The 17,323-nt window shown below is 39.5% G+C and overlaps 1 protein-coding gene across 3 annotated transcripts in view; it reads right to left on the reverse strand.

The window, feature by feature from the left end:
- Positions 1–2,671: 2,671 nt before the first annotated feature.
- The window catches only part of LOC113227999 (protein furry), a 118,268-nt gene continuing 103,616 nt past the window's right edge, over positions 2,672–17,323 (reverse strand). For 2 of the 3 annotated variants that reach the window (XM_026461135.1, XM_026461117.1), the window contains 7 exons: positions 17,168–17,318; positions 15,978–16,120; positions 13,810–14,040; positions 13,066–13,200; positions 12,646–12,776; positions 4,624–4,754; positions 2,672–4,189 (listed from right to left, as the gene is read on the reverse strand). In XM_026461135.1, the coding sequence (XP_026316920.1) occupies positions 4,080–4,189; positions 4,624–4,754; positions 12,646–12,776; positions 13,066–13,200; positions 13,810–14,040; positions 15,978–16,120; positions 17,168–17,318 (1,032 nt within the window). In that variant the 3' untranslated portion in view covers positions 2,672–4,079. The remainder of the gene's footprint in view (positions 4,190–4,623; positions 4,755–12,645; positions 12,777–13,065; positions 13,201–13,809; positions 14,041–15,977; positions 16,121–17,167; positions 17,319–17,323) is intronic. The other variant, XM_026461126.1, reaches the window with a different exon arrangement.

Genomic DNA, 17,323 nt, shown 5'->3' on the forward strand with positions numbered 1-17,323 from the left:
CTGCAGTTAGAAACCATTCGTCATCCTCCGTATTCACCAGACCTTGCTCCAACGGACTACCATTTTTTTCGTGATTTGGACAATTATCTACGTGACAAGAAGTTTTCTTCCCAGGAGGCAGTACAAAATGCTTTCACACAGTTTGTGCAGTCTAGATCGTCGGAGTTCTATCGCAAAGGCATTAATAACCTTCCCATTAGATGGCAGCAATGTATAGATAATAATGGCAATTATTTTGATTAAATAAATTTGTTAAAAATTTAAAAAATAAACAATTTAGATTTTCAGTACAAATCGGCAATTTCATACTTTAACCCGTATTATAATATGGCTGCCATATACATGTACGAAATTAGTTTTCTGGTAAATGTTGTAAAGGGATCTTTTGTGCTGTTAAAATAATTAACGGTGGTCCGGAGGCGTTGTACTACTGTTTTTGTTAGCTTCATATAAATGGTTGGTTTGGTGTAACGGGCTGGTGTTAATTGCAAATTGTGCGAGAGCCATCAATTATACTTATCGGAAAACGCATTTGTAAGAAGCTTAAGAACTCTTAATATATTATGATTTCAGTAAACATGTTGAATAAAACTAATTTGAATTTTACATAATTTATTTTCATAAATTAATCGATACACGTACAACTTGTTATCAAGTTATTGAAATCATTTAAGTGGCGCTATTGTACGCCAAAGGACTACTCTACAACAAAATATAATAAGAAATAAAAATTGTCATTATAAAAAAAAAGAATATCACAAACAATGTTAAATATCGCAAAAAATTATGCAAGAAATTTGTTCAAAATAACGTCGTCATCTACCTTAAGAGTAAGTGCGCATTGGACGGTTTTATACAAAGGTGATACTCATGAATACTGGTAAAACGCTGCCGATGCCGCATGCTGTAACCGCTTAATGCATTCTTACTCTAAAGTTATATAGAAATTATAGAAAACAATTATATTAGTTCATTAGTGTGCCTAACTAATATTATTTTATACTAGTATTATATATTTCTTTTATTTATTTTCACAAGATTGCTTTCAAAAGTCAAAGCTGCTTTAGGTTTATGCAGTCGTTTTAGGTCAATCGTAGTCTTAAGTGTATTCGTACAGGACAAAGTTGTTGTTTAGTAAAGAGTAGTGGGGTAAATGTAAATGATTCGAGCCTTTTTATACAATACTTAACTTAAAAATAAACAATATCTTCATCTGAAAAACGAAGCCATTTCGAGATATAAGCTGTTTCAAATTTATTTACATTTAATGAAAACAATTGCAAGAGCTTTGTATATATATGTAATATTTTGGCGCTAAATAATGTTATTTAGTAGAAATAGCCTTTCACTAATAATGATCTGTCAAAACCTCTCTTCTAACTAACCAAAGTAAAAATTCATTTTATATTTGGACCTGAAATTGGATTGGGTATGTCAAAGTGATGATAGCACCATGGTAGGATAAGACATAGCAAAACATTAGTATTAAATACTAAACAAGGCGAAGACCGACCTTAACTACTATTTTGAAAGAGTGTGGTAGATTATGATGGTAACATTGAAGAGTAATTGTACCACATTAAGCGCCAAATTAATGTTTATTCGCACAAATTACTTATTTTCGGCTTAGATGACGTCGACGACGAAAACTATCAATATGTGACATCCTATATCTCGTAATGTTTACTTTTGAGGATAAGCAGCCACAACAAATTAAATTCTCTATTTTGGAAACAAGCCACTGTGTGCTCAGCAAATTTTGCAACACACACCAAAATACATGTCATTCATGCAGTCGTTCAAGTCAATTGTCGACTTCAGGATTTAGTGAAATTGGACACAAGCCGGCCTACGAAGTATTATGAATCATTCTACTCCATACTTTTAGCGTTCCAAGCTATAGAAGATTTGACTTTGAAATTAAGTTATACGCTTAAGTTATATAGCCTCAGAAATTTAACTATATTTACTACAACTAAATGCATTATCACTCAATGTATCTTTTTGAAAGCAAAAAAGTAAATGATCAATAAGTAAGGTTAATTTTATATTAAATAAACTACAAAGAATGATTGATCTAGTCCTATAATATGATGGATGAAACGTAAACTTACTCACACAGTGTGTCAAACTGTAAAACTAAAATAGTATGTCAAATTGTAAGTTATAAACGCAAACGGAGGGTAGTTTGTCCAAAAACCCATGAGCTTGTTCCTCACTGCAACAATCGAGAGTATATGAATACAGTATGGGAATCGTTTGGCGGACACAAACGTCCTTCACTTGCGGTAATGATTGTAAGTATCACTCGATTTCGGATAATATTCTATGACGGAAGCAAAAAACGCGTACGCAGAGTGCAACAATGTGGTCCGACCGATATTGATCGTACTCATAACAAATATCTTTACAAAAAAGAATTATATTTCAATACATTTGCTCGAAAATATATACTTTCTATAGCAGTGAAGCGTGCGAAAAGTATGTTATTACACTATGTTATTATTTTCTACTCGGCCACGGAAAAGCATTTACTTTTCTCATCGTGGCAAAGAGGTCTTTTCTGCAAGCTTAAATCAAAAGTTTACTAGCAAGAACTTTCTTATTGTTAGGAATAAATTATGTATTCGCCAAATTGCTTTTATTTTACGTCAGATTTTAAATGTTTTAACCATTGACCTACCAAAAAATGGACGTTGGATCTAATATAAAATAACGAAATAAAATGTCCGAAGTTAACCTACATAAACATGTAACTTATTTGTCCGTATATACATGTAACTTATTTGTCCGAAGTTCACCTATATAAACGTGTAACTTATTTGCTACTTCCGCTTACATATAATTTTTTCGGTCAGTAATAAAAATAATCCATGTCTAAATAGATAAGTGTCTTTCCGAGATGTGCCATTTTTGATTCTGCTCTTTGTCAAACGGTAAGGTTTAGAGTTCTCATTACTTATTATTGTGATGTTTCAATATGGTGCCATTTGTAAGCGAAGTATCATAACGCACTTTCTTCACTTATAAAATATTTGGTTGTAGCGGAGTTTTGTTTCAAATACAAACAGTCCTTACCGAATGCGCATGCGTGTAATAAGAAAAAATCCATCTTCGTAAAACTATTCGAACTATTGTTATAATATTATTGTTACTCCTTTGCTTGCGTTGAATATTTCAAAGAAATTATAATGAAGTAATAAATAATTTATGTGCATTAAGAGATTAGCAATCATGATCAATCCGTCCCGACGTTTTATGTGAAACGTCAAGTTGCAAAAGATACTTTGCCTTCGAAATGTAGAAAAAATATTCGATTTATGAAAATGTATATTGTGAAACTTATAATCATTATTATTTCCTTTGTGGCGGCCACTAGGCTTGTGCCAGTGTCAGTTTTATAACAATAATATTATGGCGATCATCGCAAATGTCAGTGAATAAAAACAAAAGTGAAACTCTTCTTCTTCTATTTTCACGCAAATATATTGAAAAATGTCATTTGTCACACGGCGTCAAACTCCTTACGCACGGGCCTTTTTGTTACCTCAGTAGAGCCAACTTTTTTTGTGATATTAGTGGTGTCTCTAGTGCAATTGTTTTAATGTTATAATAAGTTGGTGCCATAGTGAATGCTATTGTATTGATTTTCAAGAATACTATGACTATGAACTTTTTACGTAGTGTTCGCAATATCCTGAGATCAGTTAATCGGAACTAAGTTAGTACAAACGTTAATACTTCAATTACGCTTTCGCTACTCTACCACCACCCTAGTCCAGATTTGCTTTTTTATATAAAATTTCCTAATATATGGGACCTTTACATACTCCTATCTTTGTGTTAATATCGTCAATTAGTCGACATATTACAACGGTGAAGAAAGAACTGTCGACTATTAGGGCATAATTAAGATTTTTTTAAATCATTTGTGAATACTAAACTATGTGACTAATTTTTGGTTAGACCGGCACTTGTACAGCACGCACTGAGTGATAGAAGCTCTATTATTATTTTTTTTATTATCTAGGCATGCTTTGGTGTGGAAGTGGCGTGCGGAAGGGTGATTGCGTAGTCGGTCAGCCGTACTCCTGCCGCTGCAGTGCCACTGATACTTTGTACAGGCTCTCCATCATGAAGGATAGGTTTTGAGACAGCTCGTTCACAGGCCGGGTGATGGCAACCATGTCTGTTGAATAGTAATATTGATTATAATACATGCACCGGTTTCTTGTCTCTACACACTAGAGCATTTAATAGGACAGAAAAAGACAAATGCTTTTATTTTTTTATGATACCGAGTGACGGGACGAACAAGTCGTGCACATGGTGGTAGGCGACTATCATAGCAGTTTCAGTGCCACTCAGAGCTTTAAATCAAAAAGCAAAGATCTGATGGGCACTGCCAAGACACATAAGTTGACAAGTACAGAAATAGTAAGGTGGCAGTACTTCCCTGGACCAACTCTTTCACAAGGAGCTGTACGCTACTAAATTATACGCGAGTAATCGAAATGACAGTGAAAGTATCCCTTCGGCCGCGTACGTAACCGGTGGTCCGTAACCAGTTGCGAAAGTAACATAATTATAGTATTATCTATTTTTTAATATTTTAGTACATACCTGGATGCGCTTGAGCGAGCCCTTTGCAGTATACGTGAAGTAGGCTTGTGATATCATCTTCCGGCACTTCTCCGTGTTCTAGGATACGTTCAGCGTTACGTTCACGCACCAGCGCTAACGCTGCACCCCACCTAATTCGATAATTTGTAATTGTAGTATTGTTAAAGAGACCTTTTCGCATGTAGATGAGATAACAAAATACAATAATGGTGTTGATTCTTTGAGTTCAATTCAAACATAAACTTACTAGACAGATCTAACAATTTAATAACGAATAAATAAATAAATATTGTTGGTGTTTATGTAGTCATACAATTTTATTCTATGGATGACAATATTTTAGACCTGTCTGTTCAACTGCCTCCGTAGCCGAACGGTTACCATGCCACGCAGAGGTCCCAGGTTCGATTCCTGGGCCGGGAGAAATATTTACATGGCCTACATTTATTTCTCTCATGAGTTTGGGTGTAATTTGTGATTGTCTATGTATCCCGTGACACAGGGTTTCCCTAGTGCGGGACTACGTTGTGTGCGTTATCATTATAAAAGAAAAAAGGATGATATACCATTTAAAAAAAAAATCTTAAATCATATAGCTGGAAAAACTTTTTTTAATGTAAAGTAATTACGCACATGGCCATAATCTTAGTTTAAGACATGCCTAGTCAATTTAAATTTACATAATTATATCGTAAGATCTGCTGACTCGTTGTATAGCTTAGTTAGGAGAGCTGTCGCGAATCACGCATTATTCAGTCATTTGGTGAGTAAACAAACTTCACCCATTTTTTGTATTGTGGTAACACTGCTTTGGCTTTGCTAACTTTTTATTTTGACACTATCGAGACGGCAGTAACGGCAATGGCGGGAACCGAGTGCACTTTAGTTTGGTTAAAACTAAAGATATGTATGTGTAAGTGAATGTACCCTAAGAGACAAACAACTGGTAAGTTCCTCTATGTAGTGTTTAACATTTCGGTATGCATGACACGGTGGAAAGACACTCGGCTAAGTTGATTGTCGAGTTTAATATTGTTACGAAACATGTTCTATGACTATCAATTTGCCACGTACTGACTCGACCTGCAGTAGACTAGCCTCATTGACGCTTATGACTGTGGGTGCCTATCGTTGGCGTCAATCGGGTCGGTAGTAACTGGCATGTACGCTTGCACCGCGATTAATAGCTATTGAAGCTTGAAACCTGTTGGGTAGAAGTTGGACTAAAGGGGGGGGCTGGAGGTCCACTCGGGGCGCCTCTCAAGGTGTCCCGCCCCAGTACATAGGTGAGATGTGCTGGGGGTTTGTACGCGACATACGAGGCACACCTCTACGGTTCCTCGTCCTAGCACATTGTAGTGTTATGAACGTTTTTAATCATGATTCAGTGTCTTTCTACCCGCTTATATGTATACTCACTATCTACATTGAGAATATTTGAACCAGGTAAATAGGTATTACAGTCTAGTCTAAATCCAGTAAACTACAAAGTGGCGACAAGAGCGACAAGCCCGGTATGGCGAGGTCGCTGATTCGAGTCCAGCCGGACCGAAGGAATTATTCTTCGTGTTTGTTCGATCTTTGCATCACTAACATTAGTGGAGTATTTTCACAAAAAATAGATGAACTTCATGACATTCAGTAAAATACATATTAACTTTAAATAGTAATTATAATTAAATTAATTAATGTATGATCATGAAAAAAAAAGTGTAAAGGAGAGGTTCCAGTTTGGAAATAAAAATTAGATCAAGTTGCTATTTCTAAAAAAAGGATAATCCTTTACAAATCCTTTACATATTGTCGAGGACAGACCCTCTTTATAGTTTCTAGTTATTAGTCTATGTTTAGCTCTTTGTCTCTGTCCTTTTTTATACTCTGTGCTTGCTTTTTCTTCTGTTTCTCTTTACTGTCTGTTTCCTCTTTAATAATACACCTTTTTCCTTCCTAAACCGCCGTTTCCTTCGCTGTCATCGATATCCTGGTCCTTTCGAGCCATTAATCCCGGTCCTGTTGGAGCCACTAATCTCAATTTCTGTTTTTCAAAAATTTTAAAATTATGCTTACGAGAGCGCAAGCAGCGAAAGAGATGGCGGAGCCCTCACCCTCTGAGGGAGGAGGAAAGGATAAGAGATCTCTTCCAGCATCCAACTCGTCGTCGCAGCGCGCGACCTTGATGGCGCGGCAGAAGGCCGCCGAAGCCAAATTAAAGCGCAAGGTTGCCGAGCTCGCGCATCAAGTTGCGAAGGCTGAAGAGGATGCGCACGTGCAGAGCTCGAGGCTGAGAGCGCTGCGATTGAGGCAGATAAGACTGCTAATTGCTCAACGACAACTTCCATGAAGCGGACGGCGCAATGGATAAATGACACCCGCAGCGCCGCGAGATCGCCATCACGCCTTATGGAAGGTCAGCAAGTCAGGTCTGTGCCACTGTTGCCGGAGTGCAAACCTCCACGGTCACCATGCGTTATTAAGGTACCACAATCTAATTTATTATGTGAGGATGTGCAACGCACCATGCGGGAGACGGCCGTCCACTTACCTTTCGGGGAAGGTGCCGCGTCACCTGCGAAGGCGCGCCACGAACCTCAAGATGTACCAATAGGCGAAGTTTGTCGTCTGGCTAACGCTATTACTTTACTCGCACAAAATTGCGATAGACCTAAATCAGTAATTATAGATCTAATCAGTTTTTCAGGGAATATTTCGGATTGGTCTTTATTCAAAAAGAGTTTTGATGATACTAAGGCTGCGTTTTCGGATAGGGAAAATATGGCGCGTCTGCGTAAGGCTTTATGTGGTGCAGCGCGCGAGACCGTCAAATCCTTGCTCCTAACAACAGATGACCCTGAATTGGTAATAAGGGCTTTAGAGCTCAACTTTGCGCGCCCAGAGCAGATCGTTCTCTACGAAATAGCTGCAATACGCGCCCTGCCTAAGATGACTCGGAACTACGACATTTTCACATTTTCAGCTCGAGTACAAACATGTTTGTGCATAGTGAAACAATTAAACAGGCACGAATATATTTATTCACCTGAACTGGTACACTTCTGGCTAAATTAACATTAAATTTACAGGACAAGTGGTTGGATTTTTTGGATCATCACTTCGACCTTGAGACGCCGATGCTGGAGTTGTTGGCAACATTTCTGGAGCAGGAAGCTAGCAAGCGGGCTCGTTTTAGCCCCAGTCCTTTGTTGTGCACCTCTATTCCTCACTTCGACAAGCCGAAGACGCAGCCGCGTTTCACCGGGTGCACGCTCACACCACAACAAACAAATTAACTTGCTTGTTTTGTTCATCCGACCACACAATAAAATCATGCCCCAAATTCATTTCACTCTCCATTGACGAGTGTTTGTCGTGGGTTCGCCAGACGAAAGTTTGTCCGAAGTGCATTCGCAAAGGCAAGCACAATTGGCGAACATGCAAAGCCAATTCATGCAACATTTGTCGTTCGAATCATCACCATTTATTGCATTTAGATTCGTCTCATCCCAATAATAATTTCACGGAAATTTTTCTACGTCAGCTGTCAACAGTACTTCAGTGTCACAAAATGTCAACATCAACGACAACATTTTTAATCGTGGCGTAACAGACCAAGCAGGTTGCGAACCTATCGTCTCAGCGGAGAGTAATGTAATCTCTTTTTCGATTAATGAAAAAGCTTTGTCTTGCCGTAAAATTTTATTAAAAATAGTGCCCGTGATATTATCCGGGCCAGGTGGGGAAGTACTTACCTATGCTTTGTTAGACGATGGGTCTACGACTACGTTAATTGACGCTGAGTTGGCGGATGCTTTAGGGCTCGTTGGTCCCGAAGAAGATATTTTCATGGGCGGTGTGTCAGGTTCACGAAAAGTTACTACGAAACTGGTTAATTTTGGTATCAGGGGTAAAAATAGCTCTGAAGTTTTTAATATTTGTGAGGCGCGAACAGTACAGAAGTTATTATTGGCTAGCCAGTCGGTACGTCAAGAAGATGTGCTGTCGTTTAGTTATCTCAGCGATATTGCTAGTGAGTTGACGTACGAGCGAGCGACCCCTAAAGTACTTATTGGCATTTGTGACTGGCACCTTTTAGTAAGTAAAGACAGTCGTTTCGGGTCGTCGTTATGTCAACCGGCTGCAATACGCACCGTTCTTGGCTGGGTTTTATACGGTTGCCGCCGGAAGTTTAGTAAGAATATACCTTGTGTTAATCATTGTTCGGTGTCCGACAAGGACGAGGAGTTGAACTCTCTTATCAGAGATTATTATAAATTAGAGTCGATTGGTATTAAGCAGCACGAAACGTATACGTCACTAGAGCAGCGAGCGGTTACAATTGTAGAAGAGACAACGCGCTGCTTGCCGAATGGCAGGTTTGAAGTAGGTCTGCCGTGGCGCGAGGACGACCCTCGAGTGCCAGACAGCTACTATCTCGCTCTCAGTCGATTGCTTTCTCTTTCGAGGCGCTTTAAGCGCGACAGTTCATACCTAGATGGCTATACAAAAAATATTGACTCTTATACAGAGAAGGGCTATGCTGAGGAATGTGTAGACTCCCATAACCCTACCTACGACAGCTCTAGGCGGTGGTACCTCCCACACTTTGGAGTAACCAACGTCAATAAACCAGGTAAGTTGAGGATAGTCCACGATGCCGCTGCCCAGACTCACGGTGTCAGTTTAAATTCACTACTACTTCCAGGACCCGACCTCTTACTGTCTTTGTTAGGAGTTTTGATGAGATTTCGCGAAGGTCAAGTCGCCTTAATAGGTGACATTAAGGAAATGTTTCCACAAATCAAAATTCGTAGTGAAGACCGTAATTTCCAACGATATCTATGGCGGCCCAATGGCGTTGGACATGTGACGGAGTTTAGAATGTCATCGCTTATCTTTGGCGCGTCGTGTTCACCTTTCATTGCAAATTTCATAAAAAACAGAAACGCGAAAGACTTTGAGTTTGAGTTTCCTGACGCGGCCAAAGATATTGTTAAGAACCATTATATGGACGATTATTTAGGTTCCTATGATGATCTTGAACAAGCGGCTCAGGTCGCTGCTGACATAGTCCATGTACATAGTCAGTGCGGGTTCGAAATGCGATCGTGGATCTCCAACAAACCAGAAGCTCTTAAACTCCTGCCGCCGATTTTAGTCAAAGACGAAATTAAAGAGGTCGATCTAAATTTGGAGGGTGCAGGTTTTCGCGTGTTAGGGTTATATTGGATACCACACGATGACAACTTCACATTCAAATCTAATTTTAGTACACCAGACCTCGAAGCGTTGACCAAACGTCAAGCGCTACGAGATCTGATGAAGGTTTTCGATCCTTTAGGGTTTTTATGTCCCGTCATTACATCGGGAAAAATTCTTTTTCAAAAGACTTGGTAGTCAGTGAAGGAGTGGGACGATGTATTACCCTCTGCTGAACGCGAGTTTTGGGGGGAATGGTACCGCAACGTGGAGTCTGTAAAGTTTGTAACGATACCAACGTTGCTATTCCGACATTGTTGGTCATGTTGATCGAGAGTTGCACTCCTTCACAGACGCAAGTAATGAAGCTTATGCTTGTGTTTCTTACTGGCGTTTCGTTTACGCCGACGGCTCCGCCAGAGTTGCCTTTATCATGAGCAAATCCAGAGTCGCGCCATTGAAATCATCTTCAGTGCCTCGACTTGAATTGCAAGCCGCGCTGTTAGGGGCTAGGTTAGCAACGACGATCTGTGAGCAGCACCGAATTAAGCCCACTAAGCGATATTTCTGGTGCGATTCACAGACCGTCCTCGCTTGGATCCGGAGACCTGCTGGTGATCCCAACACCTTCGTGAGAAATCGTATTGGCGAAATCTCCGAGCTTACTCAACCTCAGGAGTGGTTTTGGATTCCATCCGAGCTTAATGTGGTTGATGATGCCACTCGAACCGTGACAGGTGGTATAGATTCGCTAGGCAGATGGCTACGGGGCCCTGACATCATATTGTCGGGACAAATAGAGTTCCCCGCTGAACCGTGTACTCTAGTCAGTGATCACAATGTCAAAGCTTTTTTAACGTTAGCTCCTTCCAGGCCCTTCAACATTGTACATCCAAAATGTCAGGATTTTGTTTCTTGGTATCGGCTTCTCCGTGCCACAGCTCGAGCCCATCAGTTTTTACGCCTCACTAGAGAAAAAGCTTTTAGTAAACGTCCTCGCGTACGACGAGGGCCGCGTCCGCTACTCGCCCGAGACGTTAATAACGCTGAATTGCACCTGCTGCGCCAAAGGCAATTGGAGAGTCTAAGCGAGAGCCATTTGGAGCGCTTATGACGAAGCTTGACGACGATGGCCTGTACCGCCTGGATGGTCGAACCTCTACAGTCAGCGACGTCGCGGATGATGTGAAGCAACCCGTAGTTTTGAACGGACGCAATTACATAGCTCGGCTCATTGTGAGCTACTATCATGTGTGGGCTGGACATGGTGGTCGCGAGATAGTTGTCAATGAACTTCGGCAGCGCTACTGGGTCATTCATCTACGTCCCACGGTCAGAGCAGTAGCTGCAGATTGCCAGATCTGCAAGAACAGGAAAGCCAAGCCATCCGTTCCACGGAGTGGAGACTTGCCGGCTGAACGCCTCATCCATCACCAGCGTCCCTTTTCTATTTCCGGTTTAGACTATTTCGGCCCTGTGGAAGTCGCTGTAGGACGTCGTAAAGAGAAGAGTTGGATCGCCCTATTCACCTGCTTCTCCACGAAAGCTGTCCATTTGGAAGTTGTGGGAAGTTTGTCAGCGGATTCCGCGATAATGGCTCTACGTCGTTTTATGTCCAGACGAGGATGTCCGAAGCAGATTTATTCCGACAATGGGACCGCCTTTGTTGGCGCCAGTCGCGAGATTCAGAGGGAGTGGAAGTCGCATCAGCCGACTATCGCAGACTTTGCAGCTGGCAGACAGATCGAGTGGCACTTCCTACCTCCGTCAGCGCCCTCTATGGGTGGAGTTTGGGAGCGTTTGGTCGGATGCGTCAAACGAACCCTTGCAGCAACGCTAAAGGAGCACCTCGGGAGGAGGTCCTGTACACACTGCTACTCGAGGCGGAAGGCGTAATAAATTCACGTCCGCTGACGCATGTGTCTGTTGAGCCACGGGATGCTCCAGCACTAACGCCTAATCACTTCCTCTTGGGCCAATCGTCTCCACTCCCCGGACCACTAGATCTCACGGACAACGACCTGGTACGACGATGCAATTGGAAAAAAGCCGTGAGACTCACAGATAATTTCTGGAATCGATGGGTGCGGGAGTATTTACCGCTGTTGAACCCAAGAAGAGGACACAATACACCCGTCAAAAATTTAGAGGTCGGCGATGTCGTCGTGATATGCGATGGTAACCTACCGCGAGGAGTGTGGCCTAAAGGCAGGATTGTCAAAGTCCGCCCCGGTAGAGACCACATTGTCAGGGTAGCGGACGTGAGTACGGCTGGTGGAATTTTAAGGCGTCCAGTCAGGACGCTCGCAAAGCTGGACGTTAATTTGAGTGACTAAGTTATTTTGTTTCTTTTCCATTATATAGTTGTAGCATAGTATTAGGGTCTGTCCCGGCCTGCTACTTATGGTAAACTGTTAGTTTACGAGGAGGGCGATGTCGAGGACAGACCCTCTTTAGAGTTTCTAGTTATTAGTCTATGTTTAGCTCTTTGTCTCTGTCCTTTTTTATACTCTGTGCTTGCTTTTTCTTCTGTTTCTCTTTACTGTCTGTTTCCTCTTTAATAATACACCTTTTTCCTTCCTAAACCGCCGTTTCCTTCGCTGTCCTCGATACATATAGTCTGCCTTGTTACAAATTTCTTAAAACGGTAGCTCATTATAAGAACCTCCAGCTGTGGGAGATTTTGATATCATTCCCTAGAAGGTAATACATTTGAAGGAAATATAATTTGTTTGGTTAAACTTATTAAAAAATGTAATCACCTCCTGATTCCGTAATGTCAAGGAAACTTATTGAGAAGACACCAACTTTAAATGGTGAATGGCATACCGTTGTCGTTGGATGAGGTTAAGCAGCCGCGAATCGTCATGTGGTGCCGGCGAATGTTCGCCCCAGGACTCGCCGGTGCAGGCTGCCAATGCATTGCGAACCGCGCACACCGCCACGCTCATCTCTACGCCCTACACGTGGTTAACAAATAATAAGCAAATTTTACATCTATACGTCTAAGAAACTGGGTAAATGAGAATAAAATATAATATATATATATATATATATAATTCCTTCAAACACACAATACTCTTGCAAACTACACATATTAAGTGGTTGACATATAGAATTGGTACAGTAAAATTTTGTAGTATCTTTTTTTTGCAGAACTCCTTGTCTAGTTTTCACTGTATTCAAGCTATCACACTAATGTAAGCTGAAGACAGCGACCACAATAAGGAGGAGTAACTATAAACTTACCCTATTATCTAAAGCAGCGTGGTACACAGCGACCACCATCTTGTTATTCGTCTCTAGAAGCAACAGTAGCTGAAAGATCAGCTTGTACAGGCACCGGCCTACTTCTTCGTTCGAACCACGTGTCAGCTCTAATGCCTGCACAAAAATATGTTACATAGTTAGATATACTGTAATAATCTTAAAACAGTCACTTTTGAACATGGGCTCTTCAGCATTAGGTGATTGGTTCATTTAAAATGAACTAAGGGACTTAAAACACATTGCACTAAGCCTAGGTTTCTATCACAATGTAATTAAGTTCAGCGACATTGTTTTCTATTACAACAGACTTTAATGGAGTATGTTTTGTTTTTGCATTTTCTAATTTCGTAATATTATTGTCCTATTAATGGACCTCCTAAAGAACCGACAAGTGTACTCCTTCAGGTTTTTGGCGCCTGAACTGCAGGGCTAACTTCTTTCGCTTGGGCACCATAACCAAACTAATACTAAATCTCCCTTTAATTCGCGACAATCCTATAAAGGACGTAAGAGAGAGGTACTAATAGTCATACCTTTCATTTTTCGTTAAGTATCGACTGCGGGTGGTGATCGAACTGGTTATAATAAGCAATTTGAGCAAAAAAAAAACTTTAAAAACTTATTGGTATGATCACCAGTTGCATGGGTACGGAGCTACGTACGACATTCCGTATAGAACAGACTCCAAAAAATAGAATATTATTTAATTTTTCACAAACATACCTCCAATGCATGTTCTCGTCTATCGAAATATGTTTCGAGGTGCTCATTGATTTCGAGGACCGCGTATCTAACGGCGTCGCGGATTCGCGCTGAGTCGGCGGCCGCGGGTCCCACCCACAGCAGTGGTGGCTCTTCGGAGCCGAGGCGCTCGAGCACCGCAGATAACTCCGCTGCGCCGCCACTTGTGAACGCTCCCTCCGCGCACAATGACACCGTTTTCGAAGTAACCTCCTGTGTGATCAGTCATCATAAGCATTATCATCATTACGTATACGTCCCACTGTCCAGCATCTATCTGTCATCGTAGTATTGCTAGCTTACATCGAGTATATAACCAGAACTAGAGACAAAATAAGAGCCATCCACCCCTGGCAACTCATTCAGGTAATTGGGCCTTATATCACTTTTAAATATCAACTCTCGCTAACGCGGAAATCACAAATTAGAAAACTGAAATACTACAGCGCCAACAACTATCCTGTGTGTACGTCTCCGTATATTCCAAAAATATTCTGTATTTATTGTAATAATTTAATCTCTAACTTTGGAGGGCTGTTCCATTCAGTGGTGTGGGAAAAACAGCAAAACATCTAAATACAAAACAAACGGAATCACATTTCATAGGTAATTAAATATGTAATTTTTAAATTTTCGTCCTTTACAGCAAAGCTCAATTTAAACTGGTCAATTTGGGCGAATTCGGGCTGGTAAATCGGAGCGCAGTTGTCTCCGTAATTATATGGCAGAATAGTTTTCAAACAAATTGAATGATATTTCGTCTCTGTTTCTGGTTATAGACTCGATGCTATTTATCATCGTCATTGGAGATTTCACACACCTTCAAAGAGTTTTGCAATTCTTAACATAGTTTTCAATGCGATATTTCACATTTTGTTACAAATTTATAAGATGTTCTTCTCATAGTGTTCTTCTAATAGCAAGTCCTAAAGTTTTGTTGGCAAAAAAAGCAGTATTGTTCTTCTTTTGTCGAGTCAGGCTTTAAGCTTTCTTTATTTTCTTTAAAGTTTATAAGTTTTGATATTAAATGTTATAAGTATTCCTGAGGAAGTCAATAACCTACACTACCACACCACTACCCAGTGCCAAAAAGGTATTGCACTGTAAACATCAAAAGGATAATTTATACGGAATACCCTTTATTTAGTATTAAGTTATATTTAATTGTGCAGTTAAGTACCTAAATTAAGGTTATTAAAGTGTGATTAAACTATGTAAATTGTAAGATCTTGATCATGTGTATGTCAAACTGCATAAATCAAAAAGAGATGTGTGATTTTTATATTTTAATTACAAGTTAAATAAAAAATGATTATACATATTAATTCTGAGTTATTTATCTAAATCGTGACAGTTACATATGTAATTTTATTATAATTGCAATGCAGAAATCAACAAATATTTGAAACATAATTTAGTGCTGTCAATTTTTGTTTATAATGCATTATAACATAACTAATGGTCGGAAGGCAGTCCTATTATCTATATGTTGACATTTATCTACTCCTTACAGTTTTTTTTAATATTCTGGGTGAATATAAAAGTATCTACAATATCCGTATTAATTAAAACAAACTTTTGCTAGTAGCTCATTTTTTTTTCACTTTCGTGAAGTGATAGTTATCTACTGCATTTATTTTTACATGGTGCCAATAGAATTACTTTAAAATCCAAGTTCAACTTCCTAAGTGAGTTATTTTAAGTAACGATTCATTACAAATATTTGATGATATTCATATTCAAAAAAATGTATTTATGTTGGTTTTAATCACTCTGTGTCACTCTTTGCGTCCTTATGTAGACATTTACCTACTCATTTGTAAAACTTATTCCAACCATTGATTATAACAAAATTGAAAGACTGCCGCAGTACATAGTTCTCAAACACGAATGTCCAAACTCAAAACTTGATGTTGTAGGAACAATTAAAAAGCATAACTAAGTAAGGTCTTAGGTTTTCGCGATTATTACATACAGAAACTGGACCTATTTTTACGAACCTAAATCGCGTATATTTGTTTTTCAAACAAAACAAACATTTCGGGCCACGTTTTACAGGTCCTATGGTTACAATTATTTAGTTAACAGAGAAACGTTCGTGTCATTAGGCTGCTTATTCTTACATTGTCAGTTAAACGTTTTTGCCTTACTTTGAGTACAGTGTGGAGTCGATGGATTAGTCCGATGGGCTGCATGTGTGTGGCGTGACGCAGTAAAGCCGCCACTGAGGTGCGCCACGCGTCGCGCAACACAGGCCCCGCGCCTGGTACTGGCGTCACGTCTCCCCGGTCACCTGTGCACATTCATATTTTTGTATTGTCTTTGCTCTATTGAAGAAGATAAAAACGCAAAATTTATTGTAAAACTAAATATTAAAATATTCTCAAAAAACTAACAACAGGCGTAAAGCGTAGCTAGTAGCGCGATTTCCAAGTGCTTTCTGTGTAGTTGTCGCCTACTGCTTTTCCATAGAGATGTATCAATAACGTACTGACAAAATTCAATGATTTACATACATTAAACATTTAGATTAAACATTGAATTAATATAAGTATGACAAGAAAAGTACTGACATTCTTGTGTGCGGTGTTATTTAACTATTGTCCATGAAAGAGTTCATTTAAGTTAAAATTTGAGTTTGCGTTCCTGTGCGAAACCGCGATACTATTGTGTATTATACTATGCTTTAACCATTAATGTTTCTGGTATTATCTGAGAAATTTATAAACGAATTTACACCTTAACCTTAGAACTAAGTTCAAAGTTATGGTACCACGATTTCGTTTAACTAAGATAAACGATTCTTTTATGGGGAACTGTACATGTTTTTACAATAAGATTCCGGAGTATATATTAAGTCTACTATTTCCTAAGTTTAAAACTTACATTAAAAGTATTTTAATTGAAAAGTCATATTACAATATTGTAGACTACGTATTAAATAAAGATGTATGGAAAGACAAACGTGAGTCTAGATTCCACACAGATGTGATTCAAAATGTATTCTGTAGCATTTAAGTTTCAATTTGAAAAGAGCAATCCCTAGAATTTCTTGTTCGTTCTTCTCAGGGAGGACAGCGTAGTGAACGAGCAGTAGATTAAAAATGAAGTTTTCATTTGTAAAAATTTTACCAATGGAATAAACGATTATTTGACTTTGGTTTGACTTTGGCACTAATTTTCAGCATGTTCACGTAACTTCATTGACACATTAAAACATTTTAGATCAAGTACATTAAATAACATAAATATTGCATTTATCTGTTACTACGCGTCTGTGTGAAAAACCCCATATTGTACATTCTTCGATATTTTCATAATACACCTGTGCTATACTTACCATCAGCTTCACCACTGGATGCACTAGAGAAGGAGTGCGTGCGAGGTCGAAGCGACAAATCGTTGGAAACACCGACATCACCGTCACCACGACTCACAGCGGTCCCTTCTTCCCAGCCCGGTTCCTCATCTGATGAATCTTCATGAACGTTCTGAA

Source organism: Hyposmocoma kahamanoa, unplaced genomic scaffold (genome assembly GCF_003589595.1).
Source record: "Hyposmocoma kahamanoa isolate Upper Pololo Valley unplaced genomic scaffold, ASM358959v1 100021, whole genome shotgun sequence".
Classification (NCBI taxonomy): Eukaryota; Metazoa; Arthropoda; class Insecta; order Lepidoptera; family Cosmopterigidae; genus Hyposmocoma; species Hyposmocoma kahamanoa.